The sequence below is a fragment of the Oncorhynchus nerka genome, linkage group LG14 (genome assembly GCF_034236695.1).
Source record: "Oncorhynchus nerka isolate Pitt River linkage group LG14, Oner_Uvic_2.0, whole genome shotgun sequence".
NCBI lineage: Eukaryota > Metazoa > Chordata > Actinopteri > Salmoniformes > Salmonidae > Oncorhynchus > Oncorhynchus nerka.
The window spans coordinates 93,349,695-93,359,694 of NC_088409.1; the positions used below are offsets into that span (position 1 = coordinate 93,349,695).

At 50.3% G+C, this 10,000-nt stretch overlaps 1 protein-coding gene across 1 annotated transcript in view; it reads left to right on the forward strand.

The window, feature by feature from the left end:
• The window catches only part of LOC115127223 (ventricular zone-expressed PH domain-containing protein-like), a 295,573-nt gene that overhangs the window by 190,009 nt on the left and 95,564 nt on the right, over window positions 1-10,000 (forward strand). The window contains exon 13 of the mRNA XM_065000549.1: window positions 26-160. Coding sequence (XP_064856621.1) covers window positions 26-160 — 135 coding nt within the window. The remainder of the gene's footprint in view (window positions 1-25; window positions 161-10,000) is intronic.

Genomic DNA, 10,000 nt, shown 5'->3' on the forward strand with positions numbered 1-10,000 from the left:
ATCTCCTTTTCTCCCTGTCCTCCAGAGTCAGCACAGCGCTCCTCTCTCCTCTCTGGATGACAGTGTGCGGAGGTTGGGGAGACTGTGGGAGGGGACCCAGCTAAAAGGAGCTCACAGCTTCTCCATGGCCATGACCCAACAGCCCACTCCACACAGAAAGGTACGGTGTGTGTGTGTTCGCGTGTATACGCACTCTATTCCCTCCCGATAGAAGAAATGACCTCATTGACTACGAAGCCTGAGAACCAGAGTGCCTGGCGTAAAGGGGTTCAAAGTTCAACAAAAGCTCAGAACAACATTCCCTCCCTTTTGTTTACTTCCACAGCTCTTTAAAGGGCCACTTGTGTAAGCAACGTGTCCACTCACAGCCACTCTGTCGTTAGCAGATGTGTAGTGTGTGTCATCTCTCATGTACCCCCTCATTACGAGACATGCTAAGTGGTCAGTAGGAAATAATTAGACAACAGAAGAAAATACAGCTGTCATTTTGCTTTCCTTAAAAAGGGGGCGGGGCCATTGTTTAAAGGGGAAAGAACCATTATTTTAAAAGGGGGCGGGGCCATTGTTTAAAGGGCAAAGAACCATTATTTTAAAAGGGGGCGGGGCCATTGTTTAAAGGGGAAATATCCATTATTTAGAAAGGGGGCGTGGCCATTGTTTAAAGGGGAAAGAACCATTATTTAAAAAGGGGGCGGGCCATTGTTTAATATGGTGTTTTGACTGTACCGAGACAAGCCGACTATGACATCCATATGAAGTTTGTTAAACGTTGGGCATGTTACGTTCCCCAGCAAGAAACCAAAACATTTCACTCAAACAGAAAGGAGAACGAACAAAAAGTCACTGACCATCGACCAAATCGAAACAGGTGTGGGTTTTAGGAGGGGTTCTGAAAGATGGGGGTGTCATGGGGGTGTCCACGGGGGTGTCATGGGGGTGTCCACAGGGGTGTCATGGGGGTGTCCACGGGGGTGTCATGGGGGTGTCTACGGGAGTGTAATGGGGGTGTCCACTGACTGTTGACTAGCAACAACAACTGGGACGAAAAATTAAACCCTCACCGAACTTAAAGACAGAAAACAAACCGTAAAGTGGAGGAAAACAAAAACAGGGAAGATCAGATAAAGGATTTGTTTTTGTTTTTAAATTAATTTAGAGATAAATTAGGGAGAGCTAGCTAAAGGTGTTAACCCTTCACATACTTTGGTGTGAAAAGTGCAAATAAATCCCAGAACAACAGCAAAGGCCTTTGTGAAGATGCTGGAGGAAACAGGTACAAAAGTATCTATATCCACAGTAAAATGAGTCCTATATCGACATAACCTGAAAGGCCGCTCAGCAAGGAAGAAGCCACTGCTCCAAAACCGCCATAAAAAGCCAGACTATGGTTTGCAACTGCACATGGGGACAAAAATTGTAATTTTTTGGAGAAATGTCCTCTGGTCTGATGAAACAAAAAATAGAACTGTTTGGCCATAATGACCATCGTTATGTTTGGAGGAAAAAGGGGGAGGGCCTGCAAGCCGAAGAACACCATCCCAACTGTGAAGCATGGGGGTGGCAGCATCATGTTGTGGAGGTGCTTTGCTGCAGGAGGGACTGGTGCACTACGCAAAATAGATGGCATCATGAGGAGGACAATTATGTGGATATATTGAAGCTGCATCTGAAGACATCTTGGATCTTGGATGCAAATGGGACTTCCAAATGGACAATGACCCCAAACATACTTCCAAAGTTTTGGTAAAATGGCTTACGGACAACAAAGTCAAGGTATTGGAGTGGCCATCCCAAACCCCTGACCTCAATCCCATAGAAAATGCTGTGGGCAGAACTGAAAATGCGTGTGTGAGCAAGGAGGCCTACAAACCTGACTCAGTTACACCAGCTCTGTCAGGAGGAATGGGCCAAAATTCACCCAACTTATTGTGGGAAGCTTATGGAAGGATACCTGAAACTTTTGACCCAAGTTGAACAATTTAAAGGCAATGCTACCAAATACTAATTGAGTGTATTTAAACCTCTGTCCCACCCGGAATGTGATGAAAGAAATAAAAGCTGAAATAAATAATTCTCTCTACTATTACTCTGACATTTCACATTCTTATAATAAAGTGGTGATCCTAACTGACCTAAGACAAGGAATTTTTACAAGGATTAAATGTCAGGAATTGTAAAAAAAAAACTTTAAAAAACAACTGAGTTTAAATGTATTTGGCTAAGGTGTATGTACATTTCCGACTTCAACTGTACATCAGACAAACAACACAACACTAAGAAGTGTTCTCTGGATACCATGCTGATGCCCCAGTCTGGTTGGTTCTGTGTTTTACCTGCTCGTAAAGAACCCAGCAGTTCCAGTCCACATTTGGAACAGATCTGAGCATTCTTAAAACTCAACCACTGTGGACCCTATAAACAACATGGGGCACACTCTGGGCCTCTTCCAGCATGGCTCACCAGTTAGAGCCATTCACCATGGTCCTCTGGTCCCCTTGCACTCTAGTCCTCTGGTCCTCTGGTACTCTGGTCCTCTGGTACTCTGGTCTTCTGGTACTCTGGTCCTCTGGTACTCTGGTCCACTGGTACGCTGGTACTCTGGTCCTCTGGTACTCTGGTACTCTGGTCCCCTTGCACTCTAGTCCTCTGGTCCTCTGGTCCTCTGGTACTCTGGTACTCTGGTACTCTGGTCCTCTGGTACTCTGGTACTCTGGTACTCTGGTACTCTAGTACTCTGGTCCTCTTGCACTCTGGTCCTCTGGTACTCTGGTCCTCTGGTCCTCTGGTACTCTGGTCCCCTTGCACTCTAGTACTCTGGTCCTCTGGTCCTCTGGTACTCTGGTCCTCTGGTACTCTGGTACTCTGGTACTCTAGTACTCTGGTACTCTAGTACTCTGGTCCCCTTGCACTCTGGTACTCTGGTACTCTAGTACTCTGGTCCTCTGGTACTCTGGTACTCTGGTCCCCTTGCACTCTAGTCCTCTGGTCCTCTGGTCCTCTGGTACTCTGGTACTCTGGTCCTCTGGTACTCTGGTACTCTAGTACTCTGGTACTCTAGTACTCTGGTCATCTTGCACTCTGGTCCTCTGGTACTCTGGTCCTCTGGTACTCTGGTCCCCTTGCACTCTAGTACTCTGGTCCTCTGGTCCTCTGGTACTCTGGTCCTCTGGTACTCTGGTACTCTAGTACTCTGGTACTCTAGTACTCTGGTCCCCTTGCACTCTGGTACTCTGGTACTCTAGTACTCTGGTCCTCTGGTACTCTGGTACTCTGGTACTCTGGTCCCCTTGCACTCTGGTACTCTGGTCCTCTGGTACTCTGGTACTCTGGTCCCCTTGCACTCTAGTCCTCTGGTCCCCTTGCACTCTGGTACTCTGGTCCTCTGGTACTCTGGTACTCTGGTCCCCTTGCACTCTAGTCCTCTGGTCCCCTTGCACTCTGGTACTCTAGTACTCTGGTCCTCTGGTACTCTGGTACTCTAGTACTCTGGTCCTCTGGTACTCTGGTACTCTAGTACTCTGGTCCTCTGGTACTCTGGTCCTCTGGTACTCTGGTACTCTGGTCCTCTGGTCCTCTGGTACTCTGGTACTCTGGTCCTCTGGTACTCTGGTCCCCTTGCGCTCTGGTACTCTGGTCCCCTTGCACTCTAGTCCTCTGGTCCCCTTGCACTCTGGTACTCTAGTACTCTGGTCCTCTGGTACTCTGGTACTCTAGTACTCTGGTCCTCTGGTCCTCTGGTACTCTGGTCCTCTGGTCCTCTGGTCCTCTGGTACTCTGGTACTCTAGTACTCTGGTCCTCTGGCACTCTGGTACTCTAGTACTCTGGTCCTCTGGTACTCTGGTACTCTAGTACTCTGGTCCTCTGGCACTCTGGCACTCTAGTACTCTGGTCCTCTGGTACTCTGGTCCTCTGGTACTCTGGTACTCTAGTACTCTGGTCCTCTGGTACTCTGGTACTCTAGTACTCTGGTACTCTGGTCCTCTGGTCCTCTGGTACTCTGGTCCTCTGGTCCTTTGGTACTCTGGTCCTCTGGTACTCTGGTCCTCTGGTACTCTGGTCTTCTGGTCCTCTGCAATAAGAAACACATGTGTCTGACTGAGGCTTTATTACTCTGCTAATCAACTTCCTGCTGATAGGAAAAGTCTAAGTGAGGCAAGCTTTTTATGGGAATGCAGTACAGAGGGGAAGGGAACGCTGAGGATACATCCGGGGGAGAGGGAATAGGAGACAGAGGGAGAGAGGGGGCAGAAGACCGAGGGGGAGTGGGGGCAGGAGACAGAGTTGGAGAGGGGGCAGGAGACAGAGGGAGACGGGGCAGGAGACGGAGGGGGAGGGGACAGGGGCGGGAGGAAGAGGAGGAGAGGGTACAGGAGACAGAGGGGGAGAGGGTACAGGTGACAGAGGAGGAGAGGGTACAGGAGACAGAGAGGGAGAGGGGGTAGGAGACAGAGAAGGAGAGGGTACAGGAGACAGAGAGGGAGAGGGGGCAGGAGACAGAGGGGAAGAGGGGGCAGGAGATGGAGGGGGAGTGGGGGCAGGAGGAGGAGGGGAGAGGGGGCAGGAGACAGAGGGGAGAGGGGGCAGGAGATGGAGTGGGGGCAGGAGGAGGGGGAGAGGGGGCAGGAGATAAAGTGGAGAGGGGCAGAGGTGGAGAAGGACAGGAGACAGAGGGAGAGGGGGGGCAGAAGATAGCCCCCTCTCTGAGGGGAGGGGACCGAGGGGCAGGAGACAGGGGGAGGGGGACAGAAGATTGAGGGGAGAGGGTACAGGAGACAGAGGGGGGGGGGGGGGGGGCAGGAGACAGAGGGGGAGATGGATCGGGAGACAGAGGAGGAGAGGTGGTAGGAAGGAAATGATGAGATTGGTTAGAGAGACTGAGGGAGGGAGGAGGCCGAGGGTAAGAGATTACGAGAGGGTAAGAGTTGACATAGGAGACCTGTTGTCTCCGTAAGAGCAAGTTGTAAATGTCATTACCCCCGCCTCTCTCACCTGTAATGTGTTTGAAATGGAGACCGACCATTCTTTTACCACACAGCCTGGCTCGGTTACGTGTGTGTGTGTGTGCGTGTGTGTGTGTGTTTAATGGAGTGCTACCAGTGTATGACACAGCCTGGCTGAGTTAGACTCTGGTGCCCAGCATAGCTTCTCTCCTAATTATTACTCTTCCGACCACTTCAAGAAGCATAATTGCCGTTCCGTTGCATTGGAGCGCGACACAGAGACTTGGCTCTGTGTTTGTGTCTGTCTGTCAGTGTGTGTTCAGACCATCTGCTGGGGGTAGTTTTGTCAGAGCGAAGCATCAACAAGATCAGGGGAATTCTTTATTTCTCGCTAGTGTGTTCCATGGAATAGACACGCAGGATCGTAATTCAACCGGCTCCAGGAGAGGGCATCACTCTAAACCGTAACAGAGAGGAAAGAGGGAGAGAGAGAAAAATAAGAGACAGAACGAGAGGCCACAATCATTTCCACCTGGAAGGTTATTGGTAGGTTATTTATGTGATGTGTTGATATTACCTCTCTAAAATAGAGTACTTTTTGTCCCCCCTGTACCTACTATTTTATCCTCGCTGATCTCCTCTTATCCCTCTCTCCCTCCCTCTACCTCTCCCCCATCTCTCCCTCCCTCTCCTTCTCTCCCTATCTCTACATCTCCCTCTTCCTCTCCCTCTACCTCTCCCCCATCTCTCCCTCTCCCTGTCCCTCTCCCCCATCTCTCCCTGTCCCTCTCCCCTATCTCTCCCTCTCCCTCACCCTCTCTACCTCTCCCTGTCCCTCTCCCCCATCTCTCCCTCTCCCTGTCCCTCTCCCCCATCTCTCCCTCCCTCTCCTTCTCTCCCTATCTCTACATCTCCCTCTTCCTCTCCCTCTACCTCTCCCCCATCTCTCCCTCTCCCTGTCCCTCTCCCCCATCTCTCCCTGTCCCTCTCCCCTATCTCTCCCTCTCCCTCACCCTCTCTACCTCTCCTGTCCCTCTCTCCCATCTCTCCCTCTCCCTGTCCCTCTCCCCTATCTCTCCCTCTCCCTCACCCTCTCTACCTCTCCCTGTCCCTCTCCCCCATCTCTCCCTGTCCCTCTCCCTCTCCCTCTCCCTGTCCCTCTTCCCCATCTCTCCCTGTCCCTCTCCCCCATCTCTCCCTCCCCTCTCCCTGTCCCTCCCCATCTATCCCTCTCCCTCTCCCTGTCCCTCTCCCCCCATCTATCCCTCTACCTCTCCCATCCCTCTTCCCCATCTCTCCCTCTCCCTCTCCCCCATCTCTCCCTCTCCCTGTCCCTCTCCCTGTCCCCCATCTCTCCCTCTACCTCTCCCATCCCTCTTCCCCATCTCTCCCTCTCCCTCTCCCTCTCCCCATCTATCCCTCTCCCTCTCCCTGTCCCCCATCTCTCCCTCTCCCTCCTCCTCTCCCTGTCCCTCTCCCCCATCTCTCCCTCTCCCTCTCCCTGTCCCTCTCCCCCATCTCTCCCTCTCCCTGTCCCTCTCCCTGTCCCTCTCCCTCTCCCTCTATCCCATCTCTCCCTCTCCCCCATCTCTCCCTCTCCCTCTCCCCCATCTCTCCTCTCCCTCTCCCCCATCTCTCCCTCTCCCTCTACCTCCCTCTACCTCTCCCTCCATCTCCTGAGGTTTACCAAAGGGGGTCAGTTACAGGAGGTTGGTGGAATATCTTCTGCACCTTGAACACAATAATGTCCTTCTGACAGTGACAGACCGTACAGAGAGACACAGGACCACAAATACAAATTCAAATTCCATCTAGACGCCGTTGCCCAAGAGCGCACAAAAAACTATTCATACCTTGGCCTAAACATCAGCGCCACAGGTAACTTCCACAGAAGCTGTGAACGATCTGAGAGACAAGCCAAGAAGGGCCTTCTATGCCATCAAAAGGAACATAACATTTGACATACCAATTAGGATCTGGCTAAAAATACTTGAATCAGTCATAGAGCCCATTGCCCTTTATGGTTGTGAGGTCTGGGGTCCGCTCACCAACCAAGACTTCACAAAATGGGACAAACACCAAATTGAGACTGCATGCGGAATCCTGCAAAAATATCCTTTGCGTACAACGTAAAATACCAAATAATTAATGCAGAGCAGAATTAGGCCAATACCCGCTAGTTATCAAAATCCAGAAAAGAGCCGTTAAATTCTACAACCATCTAAAAGGAAGCGATTCCCAAACCTTCCATAACAAAGCCATCACCTAGAGAGAGATGAACCTGGAGAAGAGTCCCCTAAGCAAGCTGGTCCTGGGGCTCTGTTCACAAACACACCCCACAGAGCCCCAGGACAGCAGCACAGTTCAAATCATGTGAAAACAAAAAGATAATTACTTGACACATTGGAAAGAATTAACAAAAAAACTGAACATACTAGAATGCTATTTGGCCCTAAACAGAGAGTACACAGTGGCAGAATACCTGACCACTGTGACTAACCCAAACTTAAGGAAAGCTTTGACTATGTACAGACTCAGTGAGCATAGCCTTTCTCACGCCCCTGACCATAGAGAGCCATTGTTTCTCTATGGTGTAATAGGTCAGGGCGTGACTAGGGGGTGACCTAGTATATCTATGTCTATGTTGTGTTCTAGTTTATTTTTCTATGTTGGTGTTTTGTATGATTCCCAATTAGAGGCAGCTGGTAATCATTGTCTCTAATTGGGGATCATATTTAAGTAGTTATTTTTCTCACCCGTGTTTGTGGGATCTTGTTTATGTGTTGCCTGTAAGCACTTCATTTACTTCACGTTTCGTTATTGTTTTTGTGCGTTTCATTCAATAAACATGTGGAACCCATATCACGCAGCACTTTGGTCTGAATGTTATTACGACGAACGTGACAGAAGATCCCACCATAACAGGACCAAGCAGCGTGCCCAGGAGGAGAAGGGATCCTGGACATGGAAGGAGGTCTTGGATGGGAAAGGAAAAGCCTTGGTGGCAGAAGCAAGGAGAGAACAGCGACGACGCCGGGTTCGCGGCACAAGGTCGGCGGAGTCGAGGAGTGAACCAGAGCCAGTCTGGGAGTAGAGGGAGAAACTGGAGGAGAGTGAATGGAGAGAATCAGAGACCGTCAGTGAGTGGATGGAGATATTGGTGGAGAGAGAGCGGAGAGAGTTGTTGAGTTGGTGGAGGACGACATTTGCACGACATTTTCCCTAAGGAGCTTGTTATCAGTTTAATGCCACCTGAGTCAGCTCTCCATACTCGTCCTGAGGAACGTGTTATCAGTCTGGTAAAATCTGTGCCGGCTCCACGCACTAGGTCTCCAGTGCGCCTCCCAGCCCTGTACGTCCTGTGTCAGTTCCTACCAGTTCCTACCACTTGCCCTGAAGCACATGTCACCAGTCCGGCACCACCTGTGCCTGCTCCACGCACTAGGCCTCCAGTGCGCCTCCCCAGTCCGGTACGTCCTGTGCCTGCTCCACGCACTAGGCCTCCAGTGCGCCTCCCCAGTCCGGTACGTCCTGTGCCTGCTCCACGCACTAGGCCTCTAGTGCGCCTCCCCAGTCCGGTACGTCATGTGCTTGCTCCACGCACTAGGCCTCCAGTGCGCCTCCCCAGTCCGGTACGTCCTGTGCCTGCTCCACGCACTCGCCCTGAAGTGTGTGTCACCAGTCCGGTGCCCCCTGTACCGGCTCCACGCACAAGGCCTATTCACAGTCCAGAGCTTCCGGTGATGGTTCACAGTACGGAATCTCCAGCGAAGGTCGACGGTTCGGAGCTTCTAGACACGTCGTCCATTCCCGCTCCAGGGCAGGAGCCTTCCTCTGCGCCGGTGTCCAGTCCAAAGATGGCGTCCAGTCCTGTTCCATGGCAGGAGTCTTCCTCTGGACCAATGTTCAGGCCAGAGCTGGTGTCCAGTCCCGCTCCAGGGCAGGAGCCTTCCTTGACACCGAGGTCCAGTCCAGGCACAGTGTTCAGCCCGGGTCCATGGCTGAATCCGTGAGCTGAGCGGGTTCTTCGCCCCACACCGGAGTCGCGACTGACACTAATCAACCCCTACCCTCCCCATTTGGTTTCAGGCGTCCACACCTTTTGGGGGGGGGGGGGTACTGTCACGCCCTGACCATAGAGCGCCATTGTTTCACTATGGTGTATTAGGTCAGCGCATGAATCTAGAATATCTATGTCTATGTTGTGTTCTAGTTTATTTTTCTATGTTGGTGTTTTGTATGATTCCCAATTAGAGGCAGCTGGTAATCATTGTCTCTAATTGGGGATCATATTTAAGTAGTTATTTTTCCCACCTGTGTTTGTGGGATCTTGTTTATGTGTTGTCTGTAAGCACTTCATTTACTTCACGTTTCGTTCGTACTTTATTGTTTTTGTGCGTTTCATTCAATAAACATGTAGAACCCATATCACGCTGCGCTTTGGTCCGAATGTTACTACGACGAACGTGACAGCCTTGCTGTTGAGAAAGGCCGTCGTTGGCAGACCTGGCTTTCAAGATAAGACAGGCTAGTTGGTTAGGTGGAAACTGAGCTGCACTTCCTAACCTCCTGCCAAATGTATGACCGTATTAGAGAGACATATTTCCCTCAGATTACACAGATCCACAAAGAATGTGAAAAACAAACTTTTGAAAAACTCCCATATCTACTGGGTGATATTCCACAGTGTGACATCACAGCAGCAAGATTTGTGACCTGTTGCCACGAGAAAAGGGCAACCAGTGAAGAACAAGCACCATTGTAAATACAACCCATATTTATGCTTATTTATTTTTCCTTTTGTACTTTAACTATTTACACATCGTTACAACACTGTATATAGACATAATATATTCCCTTGTGTACTTTAGCCATTTGTACATTGTTACGACACTGTATATATATATATATATATATATATATATATATATATATATGTATATACTGTCACGTTTTATCAAGGTGGGTGGAATCAGGCGCAGAGAGCAGGTTTCAGATATTTGACAGTTTATTCTCCGGCGCACAAAACACAAGGTCAACCCAACACACAGGGTGAATA